This window comes from Raphanus sativus, chromosome 2 (genome assembly GCF_000801105.2).
Source record: "Raphanus sativus cultivar WK10039 chromosome 2, ASM80110v3, whole genome shotgun sequence".
Lineage (NCBI taxonomy): Eukaryota > Viridiplantae > Streptophyta > Magnoliopsida > Brassicales > Brassicaceae > Raphanus > Raphanus sativus.
In genome coordinates, this window is record NC_079512.1 from 8,268,397 (window position 1) to 8,287,760 (window position 19,364).

Sequence of the window (19,364 nt, forward strand, 5' to 3'; positions counted from 1 at the left end):
TAAACCCTAAATCCTTAACTCTAAACCCTAAATCCTAAACTCTAAACCCTAAACTATATACCTTAAACCCTAAAACATCAAATCTAAACCCTAAATCCTAAACATTTAAATCTAGACCCTTCATTAAAAATAGTGGTAAAAGTGGTTAGTGTAAACATGAAAAGTGGTACTATGAAAATAGTATTTTGGCAATTTCTCCATTATGTATATCTTTTTGTTTTTTTCTATTATCTTTTATTATTTATTAAAGTGATGATTGTCTACATAGTTTTTAGATTTTAGTTTTTGGTTTTTAGTTTTTAGATTTTAATTTTAGTTTTTAGTTTCTAGTTTTCTGTAGATTTTATTTTTTCAAAAAGCTTGAATTGTGACATTAGATTTTGGTTTTTGTTTTCTCAACTTTAATAGTATTGATTACATGTGAATTATTTTCTATTATATTATAATAAATATAGGGATTTAAAATGGGACAATTTCACAAATACACTTTCATTGGTACCATTAATCAATTATACCACCAAACAAATGATATTTTCAAAAATACCTAAATCATTAATAGGCAAAAGACAAAACTAACCCTCTCTTAATCCTAACCTAATTTTATCTCTTTCTCTCGAGAGAAAATCTTTAACCGCGACGGCACTGAGATGAGATCGACGACAGCGATGGCGAAGAGATCGAGCGACGACGGCGACGAAATCGAACGATGACGGCGATGAAGGTGACGAGATCGAACGAGTGCAACTAGATCGAGTGTATCCTCTCTCAAAAGCAAACGAGATCTAGCGACTACGGCGTTAAGCAGTGACGGCGACGAGATAGAGCGCACGACGCAGACGAGATCGAAACTCAAAACCTCAGAATGTTAAATCTCAGCAAGAATCACAACTTGTAAGTAATTTTCTCGGATTTTGTTGTCTTGATCTACGAGAAAGTGTTATCTGTTAATAGTCGGATCTAAGAAAAAGATTTTTGATAGTGAACATTGAGTTTTTGAAAATTTATAACCCTTTGTAAATCTAAGTTATTTAGTAATCTAATTGACATGTTCAGTTCCCGACACTCATGGAAGAAGTGTGTGTTCAAGGTTATATGAGAGCCAACAACCCTGCCAACACACATTTGCTTCGATCTACACTGGTAATCACCATATTCATCATTGACTCTTGTTTTTTTATTAAGTCTTATTAACCAATCATTATAATTTTTTTTTGTTTCTTCTTGTGTCTTAGACTGCAGAGTTTGTTCATGCTACAACGAAAGTGAAGGCTCCACCTCAGCTGCAGAAAACGGTGTGTTAAATAACTCAGTTTCTGTTGCTCTTTCTTGCATTTTTGTCTCATATGTGAGTTGTTTCCTATGATTTGATGAGTTTTTTTAAGAACTGCAAGTAAGTTACAAATTTGTTACTTCTGCAGGTGCTTGTACATTACATTTGTGTCTTTGAGAAGTCTCTATTCCACACAAGAGCTTGATGGCGTCTCTGTGGCCGTAATGAATTTCTTTTAAAGGATATAATCCAACCTGCCCTCTGATTTTTGTTTATTTTCCTAAGTCAGTATCTCTGTATAATTTACATCTTCTAGTTTATGTTACAGCTAAAGGGTGAATATTGTCTGATTAGGTTCTAGATAATTTTATAAACAATTTATACAGACTTATAAAAAAATATAAAGTCTATAAGCAATTTATAAATGTTTATGAAAACAGTAAAGTTAATAAAAAAGTTATAAGGTCTATATAGGTTTACGAATCAATTAGAAAATCTCTAAATCATTCGTAACAATCTATAACCATTTAGAAAGGCTTATGAAAAAATTTATAAGAGTTTGTAACATAATTATAAGGGTTTACAAGAATATAAATAGTCAATAAGAGTTAATACATCTTTTGTAATATTTATAAAAAACAGTTTATAAAGTTTGTAAATCATTTATAAATGTTTATAAATTATTTGTAAGGGTATATAAACCATTTATAAATGCTTATAAAGAAGTTAATAAAGTCTATAAATAGTTTAAAAATGTTTATAAGTTAGTGTAATCAACAATGTTAGGCTCAAACCCAGCTTCATTCATCTGAACCAAAACACGCTTAGCTTCCATCATCTTTCCTTCTCTACACCAACCATACAACAATGAAGAAAAATACCTATGATCCGTTGGAAAAAACTGTAACCTCATATCCTCGAAAATCTTTGCAGCATCCTTAATGCAACCGTTCTTACACAAGGCATCAAGCAAACACGCGAACACATACTAGTCCGGTTCAGGCATTTTGTCTAGCACCTTGACGGCTTTCTTCACCATATTCGAACCCTTGAATCTCCTCGCGAGAACAACGAACAGCTCCGGCTCGATCAGGTGAGGATTCTCCTTCCTCATCTCCTTGATTAGACTCTAAACGGCTCCGAACCGCTGCAGCTTATAAAGGATTATAAAACAATTTATAAGGGTATGTAAAATTATTTGTAAGAGTATATAAATCATTTATAAAGGCATATAAAACAAGTTATAAATATATAAACTATTTATAAATTTTTATAAGAAAGTTATGAAAGTTTATAAATAATTTATAAGGGGTATGTATACTATTAATAAGAGTTTATAAAAATGTTATGAAAGCTTATATTCAATTTATAAAGGGTGTTATAAGAGTTGTATAGTCTATAACCATATAAAGTTTGTAAATCATTATAAAGTTTGTAAAATATTTATAAATGTTTACAAATGATTTGTAATAGTATATACACCATTTATGAAGGCGTATAAAGAAGTTTATAATATAAACCGTTTATAAATGTTTATAAAAAAAATCAGTAAAAGGTCTTTAAATCATTTATAAGAGTCTGTAACCATTTAAAAAGGCTTATAAGACAATTTATAAGGTTTGTTAAATAATTTTCAACGTTTATAAATTCTGCACAACTTTGAAGTTAACTGCGAGGTATTGTGATACTTCAACAGAGCCACCAGACAAGCCAAAAATGATCATCCAACGTTCAAAGCTGAATTATGTTGAAAATGATTTTTGCACTTTAGGTAATGAGGAATTTAGTGAAATAGAAAACTCACACCTTGCGGAAGTGTTTTAGAACTAGCTAGAAAGAATAACATTCAATTTTCAGGAAAGCCTTATGCAAATATGATTATTGATGAATGGGGGTAGATCATTGGTTCACTTTCTCAGATCAACCAATGGGGGTAGATCTATGATTATTGATGAATGTAAATAATTTATAAGGTTTTGTAAAAGAAATTTATAAACCAATTATAAAAGTTTATAAAAACATTATGAAAGCATATATTCAATTTATAAGGGGTATTATATGAGTTATATATGTTTATAAATCAACTAAAAGAGTCTATAACCATTTAGAAAGCTTTATAAAATAATTTATAATGGTTTGAATAATAGTTTATAAGTGTTTATAAAGGTTTATAAAGGTATGTAAATAATTTATAAGAGTTTATAAAAATAATTTATAAAGTTTATACACCATTATAAAGGATTATAAAACAATTTATAAGGGTATGTAAAATTATTTGTAAGAGTCAATAAACCATTTATAAAGTCATATAAGATTTGTAAGTCCGACAAACGAGGTTTCCTCGTTCGTGGAGCTGAAGGCGGTGGGGGTCTGAAGCGGTGGAGCACTGTTTGCTGTCCGCATGTGCCTCAATCTGCCACGTATCTTCATCTCTTTACAAAGCATGCACGTGTTCTTTATTTTTATGAATTTAATCTTGTGTATCAAAGTGTTGAGCTTTAAGCCAAAAGATTTTTACCCATAATTTCAGCCCATGAGGCTTAAATGAAAAGAATGTTGACAAAAAAAGATTTATAAGGGTTTATACAAGATTGTAATTGGGTTTGAAGAGTTTGTATAGGGTTTACAAAAAAATATATAAAGATTTTATAAGACTTTATCAAAAGATTTATAAATAGTTTAGAGAGTCTTTTTAAGCTGTTAGAGAAATATCTATTCAGCTAGAAAATATATCAGAAGAATTATGTTAGTGGTATTTTGAAGTGTTACAACTTTTTATTTCGTGAAATCTGTTATAGAGTGTATGACAAAGCGTTGTAAGTACATTAAGAACTGAAACATTGTTAAAAGATAGTTTCTTGTTACTACTACTTCATCTGAAGGATGAATGCTTTTAGAGACATTAAGAAACAGACATTCAGAAAGAAGTCGTTATAGTCTTCTTTGAGTGTGATTTCAGCTGAATCAAACCACCAAACAAGAGGAGTAGAAGGCATCATCATAGAGCCATGGCTGATTGGCGAGCACCAAAGTTGATGAGCTCTTCAAGCAATCAGTAGACTTGGGAGATGGAACATGAAACATGTACATTAGAAATCTGAATGCAATCCTCTCTAAAAAAACATGAAACATGTACATTAGAAAATAGAATTTATAACAGATTATAATACTTTGGTTTAAGTATGTATACCTTATTGCTAACAAGACCACTTGAAGGAGAAATAAGATTATCTCTTATACGAGTATGTTGTATACTATATACTTCTTCAACTATCTGAATCTCGTTCCATTCAGTATCAAGGCATCTTTGTGTTCCTCTCTACAAAATTAAACATGGATATATTTCCTTTTATAAAGCATTATAAAACAAAAATATTTATTTTTTAATAAGTATGTAACAACCAACAATAACTCAAATAGGAGCCAAACTACGAAAAGTAATGATATTAATGTAATACTCCATTAAGTCTAATTTCTAAAAAAATGAATACAACCTTATAATTATTAGTAATAGTTTTGAAAAGTACCTCAAATGCATTACTAGTTCCAACAATAAGCGAATCATGAGTACATGAAATTTCCTCTCATGACTGAACCATATTTGACATAATCTATTTGTGTTTCCCTCTGAAAATATAAAAACATAAGGCTAAAATGTGTATAATATCTTTTATGATTTCTTTTATAAGGCTTTATAAATATAAAAATTGTAATAAATACCTCAAGGGATAACTTTTTCCAGCAATAGGCAAATATTGAGTGATTAAAACTTCATCTCGGGTCTGAATCATATTTGACACATTCATTGATGATAATTGATTTTTTTTCTGAAAAATTAAAATGAACATAAAGCTAGTAGCGAATTATCAAATGACATAATTATATTTATAAGGTCTTATAAATGTAAAAGTTGTAATAAGTACTGCTATGGCATACTTCCATCAATAAGCAAATCATGAGTACTACATACTATCTTGTAATATAACTAACTGATAACTCTTATAAACGAAAATGTTAACAAGGAGTTTCGTGTAGTTACCTTAATGGTTAATATAGATGAAGGCTTCCATTTTCTTGAAGCCACAAGATATTCACCAAATTAACCAACTTTCCACCATTTCTTTGCTTATTAAAGAACATCATTGGATAAACATAAACAAGAGACACATACTAAACTAAGAATTCATAAGCAACACACAGATAAAAGCATCTCACTGTGAAAAATAATTATAAGGTTAATGCATAAACACTATGTTCTTCATAGATAAATAATTATAAGGTTTTATAAATTTGAATGTCAAAAATCACCTTTTTGATGCTTCCTTCTCAAAATATCTCGAAACCTTCGCTCATCTTCTTCCTCTGTTTTCCGGATCACGTCTAGATCTCGTCAAAGTCGCTAGATATCGCGACGTTCGCCAAATCTCGCCAGAAACTCGTCAGCTCTGTCAAATCTCGCCGGAAACTCGTCACCTTGTCAAATCTTACCGGAAACTCGCAGGTTCATCAAATCTCGCCGGAGAACTCGTCGGTTCGTCTCATTCGTGTTTCGCTGGAGAACTAATCAGCATCGTCGGGTTTCGCCGGAGAACTCGTCATCGTTGTCAAAGCTCGCCGGAAAACTCGTCAGAATCGCCGGATCTCGTCGGATTTGATTATCAGATGTCATTTAATTTGGTGGATCTGAAATTTTAAGAAATCGTGGAGAAAAAGATAATAGCTTTAGGTTTAATTAGATAGGGATATAATTGTATTTTTCCTATTAAAATTTTAATGGTAAAGTTGGTTAAGATATAAATGAAAAGTGGTACCTTGAAAGTGGTATTAGTGACAATTTCTCATTTAAAATGTACTACACACGGTGAATAGATTATTAGTTTGTGATTTGTATACATGTGTTTTGTAGATTAAGTGTAGATTTCCTATAGTAGATGTTTTTTTTTGGTTAAACAGTAGATGTTTTTCAAAATTAATAATTTCTGGAAAAAAAAAGTAGTACTTAACGTGAACAAAAACCAGAAAAATATGGATTCTAGCTTTTAAGCACAAAACAATAAAACTTGGGAAAAACTAGTTTCTCTAATAATTAGAGAATCTATTTTGCTAAAATCATGATTGGATAAAAACAGTTTTTAGAAAATCAAAAACCAAAAACTACTTTGAAAATGTATTTTGCTAAAATATTTTTTTCTAAAATCTTGATTGGCCAAAAAGTGGTTTTTCAAAAAACAAAAACCAGAAACCATTTCAAAATAAATTATTCTACACAAAATACATCGTGACCAGAATAAGGGTGGGGTAAGGTGAGTTGAGGCCGGTAATGCTTTAGTGTTGTGCAGAACTGTAATATGTATCATCACTCACAGTTTGGTATATGAACTTTTTTTTTTTGGTATATGAACTTTACAGCCAATAATGTTAATAAATTACGGAGTGAAACAAAATAACCGAACATTTTCAGATTAGAAATAATTTGTAAATCCAAATAACACTAATGTTGATACGTGGATGGGACTGAACCTGTGAGAGCTGATGTTTCATAAGGGAATGATCAACTTTTTTTATAACTTGTGTATTCATTATTATATTAAACGTGAGTTTACAAAGTCTCCATGTAGAAGACTAGAAATTGTTCTTGGTACATAATAATGATACATATACGAAGCTTTCGCTTATATTTTATTAGAAAATATTTCTGCACTTTGAAGGGGTGAATGATAATTTAGCCTATCTTATTAAAATAAAACATTATATTGGACCCAAACTTCATGTGTGATAATATTACATAAATGTCATTAGTAATTAATTAAAAACAAGGAATTCATTAATGTTAATTATGTAAAACATCTTAGACTACTCCTCCTATTTTTAAACAATATAATAATTAAACATGTGTCGAAACAATATAAAAATTAGGTCTCACTTTTTTAATTAAATCTTAATACAAATTATTTGATAAAATAAATAATTTATTCAAACACTCGAATAATTTATAAAAACTACTTTTGCTGTTTTAATATTAAATTTATTTAATATGAAATGAATTAATTAACAGCTTATCATCTATTTGTAATTTCATTTATTTGAAACACATTAGTTTAAACAAAAAAAAAATTCATGTAAAATTAAAGACTGTATATAAATAAGGTATTATAATCAAAAACTTGACATGAAGTAAAATTTATAATAAAACTTTTATATATCAGAATTATTTTAAATAAAATGAATAGACTTCTAACAGTTCATTACGAGAATTCATAGTACGGATTAAAAATAAAATGAAATAGTATTTTAATATACATGTTATATTTAATATAAATATGAAACAATAAAATTATATAATATTAACATATATAAAGAATTTACTATTATTAAATTAGATTTTATTAATGCTTTCATAACTGGATGTCTGAAGTTCAAACCCTATAAAATACCAAATTATGCCTATTATGGAAAAATAGATTACAAGCGATATTCATCTTGATGCAAGGCGTACATGGATCTCATATGACGGCTCAGAATGGTGCAGTCAAACGTGAATTCTTATAGAAATGGTAGAATTGTCGGGTATAAAATCTATGTAACATTTAATCAACAGCATAATTAATCAGATATTTTTTAGAAATAAAGTTTTTTAAAAGAATATTTCACCGTTTTTAAAGTGCGCATTAGAATTTAGTTTCCTTACATATTAACGCATGTATAAACAAAACAAAAAAGACCAGCTATCTATATGTTAACGTGTTTTCAGAATATGTTTAACATTTAACAGAAAAAAAGCTTAATGAGAATCAAATTTAAGCGGAAAATATATCATGTAATAGATAAAATAAACACATTAAAGTAAAAGAAAAGATAAAGTGCTAAAGATGTTGTGGGGTTTGCAATTGGCAACCGACCCAAAATGCTTTTTCAGCTTCTTTACATAGTTTTAATCTCTTTTTGTCTTTCTTACAATTCCATCGTTGATCGATCGAATTCAGACCCTTATATTACGCTTCTCTTTCTTATATAACTCTCTTTATATTCCCAACTCTTCTTCTCCTTCGCTTTCTCAACTCGCAAGTTCTATATATGTTCACATTTATCTCTTCAATATATTTCTTTTTCATTAACTTATAGCCAGGAAGTAGATATGGCTCCAGTTTCAATGCCTCCTGGTTTCCGGTTTCATCCAACAGACGAAGAGCTTGTCATATATTACCTCAAAAGAAAGATTAATGGCCGGACGATCGAATTAGAGATAATTCCCGAGATCGATCTTTACAAATGCGAGCCCTGGGATTTACCCGGTATTTATCTCTCTTCCCTTTATTATTGTTCTCTTAAAATGAAAATCATTGTTATCATCTGGATCAAGAAAAGTACCAATTTAAAAGACTACAACGTTTATACATGGACATGTTTTGTGTCTCACTCTAAAGGAATATTTGAAGCAAAATAGCATAGCAAAAGAAGAAGAAAACTCTATTTGGTTTCTTTTCATATATATCATTAATCATCTAATTGATTATTATTGCAAGATAAGTTTTTGGGACTTCAGAAATTCAGAATAACTTCATTTTATAAAAAACTATGCATAGTGCGACTGTGTGAACATATCTTTTGATAAGAGTAGCCCTAGAGTCAGAAGAGACACTTCGTGTACGTTATTTTCAAAACTATACATGTTTTTTTTCTTTTCCAACACTAGTTTCTAGTTTTTTTAAATTGTTTACGTACCAAGTTATGTATCTCCAGACACGCATCGAACTTGAATGCTTTATTAACTAAAAATAATAAACAATGCCTACTTTATAGTTTATGAAGAAAAAACAATGCCTACTTTATCTTGGAATAAAATTTAAATGGACCCACCCTTACCTTTATTCTTTAAGAGGATTGTAATGAAACCGAGAGATAGTGAGACAAATTTGGAAGACTGAGTCAAAAAGGGAAGAAGATACAAAAAAGGAAAAAAAAAAGTAACACAACTAAGATTTCGGATGTGCTTTAGGGTTTCGGAAGCTTCTCATTCACCCTCAACTTTTTTTTTATAAAATAGTGTTCTCTTTTTGTCTTTTATTTAGTTCTTTTGGATTCTCATGTTAAGAACCTAAGTGTATTCAAAGTTATTAAATAGACCTAATTCATATGGTCTCTTAATATGATTTGTAAAATTTGCAGGGAAGTCCTTGCTCCCAAGTAAAGACCTAGAATGGTTTTTCTTCAGTCCTCGAGATCGGAAATATCCCAATGGATCGAGAACTAACCGGGCGACAAAAGCAGGTTACTGGAAAGCAACAGGAAAAGATCGTAAAGTTACTTCCCATTCGCGGACTGTCGGAACAAAGAAAACGCTAGTTTATTATAGAGGAAGAGCGCCTCACGGCTCTCGTACCGATTGGGTCATGCATGAGTACCGTCTTGAAGAGCAAGAATGCGACTCCAAGTCCGGCATACAGGTAGATAACAAAACATCATAAAGATGATATTTTTTTACAATTTTATTTAGTTGTTATAATTTAAATTAATGTATAAACATTTCAGGATGCGTATGCACTTTGTCGAGTATTCAAGAAGAGTGCTTTAGCCAACAAGTTAGAAGAAAAACATCATGGCATGAAGAAGAAGAAACCAACGAGTAATAGTGAACAATCTACCTCTAGTACTTGTTTGTATTCTGATGGAATGTATGAAAACCTAGAAAACTCGGGGTATCCGGTCTCACCCGATCACGGCTTAACTCAACTGGGTAACATTTCTTCGTCCGATATGGAAACGATAGAGAACAAGTGGAGTCATTTTTTGTCGCATGACACGTCTTTCAACTTCCCAGCACAGTCCCAGTTTTGTTCTCAATATGGAACAATCACATATCCTCCCTCACAGGTAACAAGAAAATTACTTATATTATTTTAAAGAATGTGAAATCTAGAGTAAATTTTCGTATCAAACTAATTTTTAATTATCTAATTCGCTGCACAAAATAGGCTGAGATAGCGTTCGAGTGTGCAAGACTAAAAAATCGTATGTTGCCGCCAGCGCCACCACTCCACGTCGAAGATCTCGCACATACCGAAAATTTGGGAACCAATGTCGTTAATGACACGGATCAAATGTTGAGCAAGATCATAGAATTAGCTCAAGCTTCTCACGAGCCATACAACAGCCTAGGCTCATGGGAATTTGCTTCTGCTTCCGGAAACTTTCTGGGAGACGTTTGCTATCCCGGAGAAAAAGCCTCAAGTTCAGGGGTAGGGGCGAACATGAAGGCTGTTGATATGCAAGTACATGATGGGAGGTCGAAGGAAGAAAGAATTGTCGAGAACTTAAGATGGGTTGGAATATCAAGCAAGGAACTAGAAAAGGTAGTGGTTTTCATAGGTATTCTCTAATACATGCAATATATATATATTAACTTATTAGTTCTTGAATTAAGCTCATACTAAAAACATGAATAGAGAGCGTTATCTAAATTTAATCTTGTACTCCAATTTTCAGAGCTTTATTGAGGAACACTCCACGGTAGTTCCTATAGACGATATTTGGAGTTATCGTAGGGGTAGTCATGAATATCAAGGTAACTTCTGCTCATCAAATATGTTCCGCAATTGACTTTTACTGTTTTGAGTTACCCAGTCTCCTCTGGCTTGGGACCATAGCAAGTTAATTTATTTCTTACCCAAAACTAGACTCACCTCGTAACTTTGAGTCGCATTTTCCATGGAAAGCTCCCTCTTATACTACAGTGTTACATCCAGTAGGTATAGAGCTATTGAATTTTTCTTTCTAATAATTTTATACTAGGTGATTTTCTCGTGCTCATGCACGGGTATAAATATTTATAAAATAAATATACTATAATAATTGATCCCTATATACTTTAATTTTATGCATAATTTATATTAATAATATTATAATACTTTAATTAGACATATGATTTTAGATATGTTATATCTAATTATTTTTTACTGTCGATTTAGTTATCATTTAGGTATATAGGATTACATTTATTTCTCCGAATTCAACTATAATATTTTTATTCTAAATATATTAGAATTTTGATTAATTTCTTATTTGCATTTGGGATGGTTGTTGTCTTTCTTAATTTTAATATAATCTATTATTTTAGATATAAAGTTGATTAGTCGAGTCACTCATATTGTGAATATATTGAGTTACATATATTCTTTCAAAAATATTTTTATGGTTTACGTGGCCGGACTAATAAAATTAAATACCCAGACTCCGTTTAGCAAAAATCTAATTGATAATTAATTTATATAATATACAATAATTAAAATACTTTATATATTGAATTATATACATAAGTAACTGATACATTTTTAGAAGCTCATGAACACATATCATTATTTACAATAATTAAAATATCTTATAAATTATAAATAATTCTATGTCTTAGATTTATTGAAAGGTAAACTAAAATTTATTTTATATAATCTAAAAATGAGAATTTAAATTTACTTTGGTATTTTGATTATGGTTATATTAAACTCCACAAACATAATAACATAAAATTTAAAAGCAAATTTAATATTAGGAAAACATATAATTGTAATAATGAAAATATAATATCTACATCGTTAAAATATATAGTGTTATGTTATTTAAAATATTTTATAATTATTTGATCAAAAGATGTTTGGTATTAAAATGATATTTATAATATCTCTAAAAACATAAACAGTAAAAATTTGTGATTGTATTTGATAAATCATATTATATAAGTAAAATATAATTTATAGATATTTTTCTGGAATTGAAAGATATTGTAGTCAAATAATATTATAGAGATTTTTGTTTAATTGAAGATGGTGAGGGAGTTAACAACAATGGAGATGTGGATGATGTTTACACGCTTGAGTTCTCCGAAAACGAACTCGACGCCAATAATTCGGACAAGACAAACAACCACGATCATGACGCAACGAGTTCACCTCGTTTTGAGATGGTTAACAAAGTTGAGGTTAGCCATGGATTGTTCGTTACAACTCGTCAGGTAACCAATACATGCTTTCAGCAGATTGTACCATCTCAAACCGTTATTGTTTACATTAATCCAACTGGTACCGTAAACTGTGGACATGAGATGAAACAAATGGAGAAGGTTCGTGTCGCTAAGCAGATTAATCCGCGAACTGACAGCTTTGTCTCTAAAATGCTTGGACCGTGGAGAAGATTTGCGTATTTATTGGTTTCGTTCATATGCTCTTATTAATGCACTGTGCTAATCAAGGAGGCAACTCTAATAAAAACCAACGAAGGAGATTGTAACGATCGGGGGACAATACTAATTACCAAATGCTGTAGTGAGAAAAATATTTGGAAGAAGAAGAACCAGAAAAACATAGTTGATGAAAAAAGGTTTCAGCGTTCAGGATAGTTTTATCTTGAAGTTGGGGCTTTCTATTGCTGTTTTTTTTATGCTAAAAAAATCGACTCCTATATGTCTAGGAGGGCTGTTACCTTGGTGTTTCTATCATGTCTTATACAATATGTAGTTCAATATATAATATATGTCTTTGCACTTTTTCTATTGTACTAATATATGTCTAGGAGGGCTTTCCTATCTTTTGCCTTTTTTCCTTTTTCATTTTCTTTTTTTTTTGGTCAACTTTCCTTTTTCATTTTCTAAACCGTGTAAAATCGACGTATTATGTGCTGCTTTGCATCATGGGATGTAGTTTTTATTCGAACAAAAACTAGGTTTACTTAATACTAGATTAGTACCCGCCCTAAAAGGGCAGAAATTGATTTGTCAAATTTTAATTTTTTTATATGATATATATAATATGTGTATATAAGTTAAACGTAGTTAAGATATGAGATAAGAAATTTGTTTGTTTTTTTATAATATTTTTATTCAAAATACTTATAGCAGATTTGATCAAATCTAATATTACGATGAATAAAATAATAGATATGGAATTTTCATATCGTTGGGAATGTGATAGATATCTAAGTTGGAATATAAAGAAGTTTGTTGGAGAATATTAATTTATTTTTTCAAAATAGATAGATTTAATAAAAGTTTTAAAATATGTTGTTCTCTCTGGATTTATGGTTTCCAATACACATAGTCTTGTAGAATGTAATATTTTTATCATAAAAAATATGTTTAAGCATATGTTGTTCTATGCCACCATTATTAGATTTTTGGAAGATCAGTTTTTGTTCTTGTAAAAATGTATATAATGTGATATGATGCATGTGAAGAGAAACTAATAAACGACATTTTAAATGAGCCAAATTGAATTACCTGAGATGAACCTATGTGAAAGAAAAAAGAAGAAGAGAAACTAATAAATAACATTTTAAATGAACTTATGTGATACTATAAAAAAAATTTGACACGGTCTCCAATTGCACTCTTATGTTTGGAATGATTTGGAACTTGTTGATTTAAAAGAGGTTCAGTTTTATATGATCTAATTATATTAAGAGATAACCAAAAATATTTAAAGATGGTATTCGTTAAGTTAAATTGATCTACGTTTGTTAAGATTTGGTTTAATTTAAGTTGGTAGGTTGCATTTCAAAAGAAGTGTGATATATTGTTGTAATAATTATGAAAGAGCCCAAAATTTAAATGACAATTTCAAGTAGTAGATAAAAACCAATCCCTAAATTAATAGATTAGATATGAACTCTTAAATTCACCTCATCTTTTAATACCAATTAAAAGTGTCAACTAATGTTAAATTCAAAAACAGTAGCTTAAAAATAAGAAAGACGCCAGAGGTAGTGAGATATTTTTCAAACGTTAAATTTACTATTTGCTTATTTTGTCTAAAATTATTAGGGGTGGGCATATTGGTTTAGTTTTGAGTTCGGTTTGGGTTTGGTTAATTTGGGTTTTATAAAACTCAATCCAATTAAAATCGAAGTAGCTTTAGTTTGGATTCGGTTTGGGTTTAGTTTAGTTCGGTTCAGTTTAGTTTGGTTTGGTTTAAATTTAGTTCGGTTTGGTTTTGATTTAGTTCAGTTTACTTTATTATGGTTTAATTCGATTCGGTGTAATTTAGGTATGCGAACTATAAAAAGTAAAGTGAGAATATAAACTTTTTTAGCTAAAAATATATTAAAATAAAAAAATAATGTATCCAAAAACTAAAAATACCAAACAATAATTTTGTTACATAATTTTATCTTTAAATAATGGATATTAGAAAATAATCATGCCAGACGGCTACGATTTAGATGCTTATAGTTTTTAAATTTTCCTTTTAGTACAATCTTTAGGTATTAGCCTATTAGGATTAGAAAATATATATAATAGTATTATTTAAATCATATTTGGATTTTTTTAAAAATATATGAAGTTAAGAAAATAGAAAACAAAATTTTAATAAAAATTTACAATAAGTAAGTTAATATATATATATATAGGGTATCGGTTTGGTTCAGTTTGGTTCGGATTAAACCCAAACCAAACCAAACCAAACCATTCGGATTGAGTAAAATATAAACTAACTGAATTATATAAAGAGCATGATTTGGTTTGGGCCGGTTTAGCTTCGGCTGGATCGGTTTGGTTCGGGTTTTTTGTCCACCCCTAAAAATTATATGTATGAAGTTATAACTTTTGCTTAGAGGTAGTGAGATTTTTCACCCCGCAAATAAAATTCTACGGAGACAAAAGCATAATAAATCAGATGCAGCTAGCTTTACTTTACAAGAATATACTGTACTTCGTTTTTTTTTATATTGAACTGTAAAGGATTTAAATTTTCTGTCACCTGATTAATAAACGGTTAAATTATAGCATTGCAAGACTTCACCATTCAGAAGTCGAAATGTTTATTTGTTTTTGTTTTCAGATAGGAAAAAAATGGACCATTGCACTTGTGTTTTAAGCAAAAGAACAAAATGAAGGTAAAAGAAAGATAGAGGTAGAACAATTACATCCTCGAAATCTGGAGAGGAACAGTTCCAGTTTCAAGAACATCACTATTCCTCATAAGAGAAACAAGCTTGAGTTTCTCCCAAGCCCCGAGTCTCTCGAAGATATACCTCTGACAATTCTGAGAGGCTGAGACTCCTGCTAAGAAGGCTCCGTGAGCAGACCCTTGATGCTCCACGTTCACAGCTTCTCCTCCAAAAAATATGTTCTCAACTGGCTCTCCTAGCCTCGCGTACAGATCTTCAGGCATCCCAACTACGTCATATGCGTAACACCCCAATGTGTTTGGATCCGTTCCCCACCGTGTCACAAGATACTGAGCCTGTTTTTATTTGTTTGTCACTTTTAGATACTCAAACAACATACGAGATGATAGATTGTGCAAATAAGATTTCTTACCGGGTCAGGTGCGTCTGGAAACATTTTCTTAAGCTGCAGCATTACGAAGTTCGCAGTAGCCTCATCGGATAGCTTCTCAAGGTCTTTAGCGAGGTTTCCTGCAGCCATATAAACAAGCACAGGATGGCCTGTTGCTTTATGAAGATTCAGAAAATAGCCACATGAGTAAGAAGTCGGTGCAACCATCCCTAGAAACTCCACATTGGGCCAAAACACGTTTTCAAATCTCAGGGCGATCTTGTTCTCGTTGCCTACGCCGAGATCAGATATCGCAGAGGTCTTCCACTGTGGGAGCTCAGGCTCAAACTTAATCAGATTCGCCTTGAGAACACCGATGGGGACAGTGATAATAACAGCATCAGCAACGAAGTTGTTGGTTCCCCCTTCAACTTCCACTATAACCTTGTTATTCGATGTTCTCGACACTTTAGTAACCCTGAGTTAAATCAAAATTAACAAAACACACGTGATAAGGCGGATTTAAATACGACAGATGTATTAGCTCTGTATGAATTCTACCTGTGGTTCAAGCGAATATCAATGTCTTTTGCAATTGTTCTAATCACTGGCTCATAACCCTGCACCATTAGACCATGGCCACCAGAAAGACATTCATCCTGATCCCAACATTTGAGGGAAATCAAATTGGCATCTACAGCAAACCATGCTTCCATCCTACATATGTACCATTGCAAAACTTGGTAGGCGATTCCTTCTTGCCTTAGTTCAGGATGCCTATCCAAGACGATGGATATTCCTTGAAGAACCGACATGTCACTGGCGGTTTCATCCCTTATTTTCTCCGTCTAAAAATCAATCAAGCAAGCACGTGTCAACTTCTAATTCGAAAAAATGCAAAATGCTTTTTTTTACCTCTTGGAGAATTCTCTTGAATGCATCTCCAACTTGAGTGACCAAATGAGGCGGAATTTTATTCCCGTGCATGTCGTAAAGTCCATAGCTGAGATAAGGAAAGCCAGATTAGTCTACATAACTGGAAGTATGTACACTAACAAATAAACGTAAGAGGCGGGGAAATGGCAAAACCTTTCGAGATCATGATCGTACAAGATGGAGTCATCCCCGCTAGTTCGGTATAGAGTGAGGCCTAGACGGCGTATAATAGGAGCCAAGGGGTTGTCGTTGGACACTCCATGTAACCTAACACAACGTTTGAGAGAAAGGGTCAGAAGGCTCATAGGCTACTCAAAACGTAGACATCACATTATATCTAGGGCCGGATCTGGGCATAGGCCGCCTTGGCCCCCACAAATTTTAGAGGGATTTTTACTTTAAGTATAGGCTTTTCTTTTTCTAATGTTCTTAAAACGATTTCAAGTGCTCAAAATCTTAGATCCGGTCTTGCATATATATCCATTCCACACCAACAAATACTAAAAATCAGTCTAGGCGGGGCTTAGGCGTCTGCCTAATCGGCAAATCAGGTACGAGCGAATCGATTTTTTAAACCGATTTTTTTGAAAAATCGGTCTAGGCATCTGAAAAATTGGTCTAAACGCCCACATAAATAATAATCTCTATAAAACGTCTAATCACCTCTTAGTTTAGAACATTGCTAAAAATCATAAAGGATGCAGATATTTGATTAAAAAAAACTGACCAAGAAGCTCCCAAATCAACAGGACAACCAAAAGAGTAATCGGTATGGATGCGACCACCGATCCTATCACGTGACTCCAGAACAGTCACGTTAAAAGAAGCTTCAGAGAGGTTCCTAGCAGCAGCGAGGCCTGATATACCACTCCCAATCACGACCACACGTGGCTGCACCACATTGTTCTGTTTCTGCAGAAGCGCTGAGATTGTGCCTGCAGCAACACATGTTACAATCAATCATACCAAATTAAAAGAAAAGAAATATCTTAAAACAGCAATGCATGAATGATCTCAATTACCATCAGGAAGATCATTGGTGAACGAATCCATTGAAGAAAGAAAGAGAGAAAGAGATTTCCAAAATTCTTGAAAAAGAAATAACTAAACGATCTGATGAAAGAGGAAATTTGAAAATCTGCAGAGATCGGAGGGAACACGCTTATAGGACCAGCTCATCGTGAAAACGGGAGATCGAATTATTATTATTTAATAGCGAAGATTCAAAAACGAATAGAACTTTGAGATTAGAGATCGAAAGAAGGCAAGAGTTTATGGCTTCGTTCCCACAGATCTTGCAATTTCGTGATCGCTGCATTTTTTAAATTTTTTTTTATAATTTTAGAAGACGAGAAACATGAATAAGAAGGAAGATAAAACAAAGGAGAATCGGTGTCTACGAGGTGGCTTTCGTGAAAACCAGATAGGTAAAGCCTTTTATAGCGCTGCAGGAGCCGACTATTACAGATTTTTTCCCATCATCAACGTCTTAAATGACGTTTTTACCCTTTTATTTTTTTGGCTTATTCTCTGGTCAGCAATGTTCTTTCCATTTTAGATACTTTTTTATGGCTAAAACAGCTCATCAAGTTACAAGCTTGTCCGCTGCTGAATTGATTGTTCTTGGAATATGCTGAATTTTGAAGGTAAAAAAAAGAAAGTCTTATTTCGTCTAGACTCCACCATATATTTAAAATGTTTAAAATGTCACTAAACATAACTCCTCCATATGTTTAAAATGTCATTAAACAATGATTAATGACAATTTAAACATATAAGTTTGCACTTTAGGATACTATTAAATCTAGGTAAACCTAATGTATTTTTCATCTAGAACCAGAAATTGGCATTCATTTTCATCGATACTCGAATTGTATATTTAAACTAAATTAAATATTTTAATTACATTGAAATATTAATGTTACTTAGTTTATATACCAAAATTTATATATATATATATATATGCTGGAGTGGGACGGATCCGGATATCCGAAAAATTTAAGGTATCTAAACTCAAATCCCTAGATTTAGTATCCAGAATTGGATGTATGGCTTCATAAATCCGAATATCCATCTAGATATTGTATTATCTACGGATATCTGAATCCATAAAAATAATTTAAAAACTAAAAATATCTTTCATAATAGTATTTTTTAAAAAATAATACATAACTTAAATATTTATGCAAGATATATATATATATATATATATAATATTACAAAATTTAAGATGTAATATTATAAAAAGAGTTTTATGTTAAATATCAATATATCAAATATAATTATTTATAAAACTTCAAAAATTATTATAATCTAAAACTACGGATTCAGATATCTGAAGCTAAAATCAAAATATCAGGATCCGAATTCAATTATGACAGATCTGAGATTATACTATCTAGATCCGGAATCTCAGATATCCTATTTTCAGATCGGATTTGTAATAGATCTCAGATCGAATCTGGATCATTTATAATAGGCTTTTCTTTTTGTAATATCCTATTTTCAGATCGGAGTAAGTTGGATGCCTACAAAACTACATTATAACCTCTTTAAATTAATATACATTAAAAAAATTTATAAAATAATATAATTTTGTAGTTTCAAACTGAGTTTTTAGTTCAATTGGTATATCAATGAATTAAAATCTCTCTAAATTAATAAAAATATATAGTTTTTGGTATAGTTCAAACATTATTAATTTATAGAGGTTTGATTGTACTTCAATCGTTCATTCTTCTAATTTAAATATTAAAATGAATCAATAATTAGGTGATGGTGGGGATCAAGTTGTCCACAAAGAGAATATGGCCTAAATAGTGTTGTTTGGTGAGAAGATACACAAGACACTGGATACAGCGGGACCAGTCACAAGTGGCTTGAATCTCTTTATTT

General features: G+C 31.2%; 2 protein-coding genes across 2 annotated transcripts; one reads left to right on the forward strand and one right to left on the reverse strand.

The window, feature by feature from the left end:
* The first annotated feature begins 8,185 nt into the window (after nt 1-8,185).
* LOC108839820 (NAC domain-containing protein 54) lies at nt 8,186-12,792 on the forward strand. The gene is given in 9 exon segments (XM_018612600.2): nt 8,186-8,562; nt 9,437-9,714; nt 9,800-10,141; nt 10,243-10,620; nt 10,754-10,832; nt 12,085-12,459; nt 12,462-12,531; nt 12,533-12,632; nt 12,634-12,792. Coding segments are annotated over 9 exon segments (1,920 nt in total). The 5' UTR covers nt 8,186-8,405; the 3' UTR covers nt 12,775-12,792.
* A 2,270-nt stretch (nt 12,793-15,062) lies between these two features.
* On the reverse strand, nt 15,063-17,891 carry LOC108820199 (probable polyamine oxidase 4). The gene is made up of 7 exons (XM_018593177.2): nt 17,492-17,891; nt 17,197-17,404; nt 16,623-16,736; nt 16,449-16,536; nt 16,095-16,381; nt 15,576-16,011; nt 15,063-15,498 (listed from the first exon to the last, which is right to left on the reverse strand). The coding sequence occupies exons 1-7, from the start codon at nt 17,520-17,522 to the stop codon at nt 15,175-15,177; spliced, it is 1,488 nt and encodes a 495-aa protein (XP_018448679.1). The 5' UTR covers nt 17,523-17,891; the 3' UTR covers nt 15,063-15,174.
* Nucleotides 17,892-19,364: the final 1,473 nt, after the last annotated feature.

Bases quoted from the DNA above. Each gene is read 5' to 3' on its own strand.
- LOC108820199 (XM_018593177.2), bottom strand. From the start codon at position 17,522: ATGGATTCGTTCACCAATGATCTTCCTGATG. The intron at 16,737-17,196 runs GTCAGTTTTTTT...ACGTTGTGTTAG, and splicing joins GTTGATTTGGGAGCTTCTTG to GTTACATGGAGTGTCCAACG. The intron at 16,382-16,448 runs GTAAAAAAAAGC...ATTGATTTTTAG, and splicing joins TCAAGAGAATTCTCCAAGAG to ACGGAGAAAATAAGGGATGA.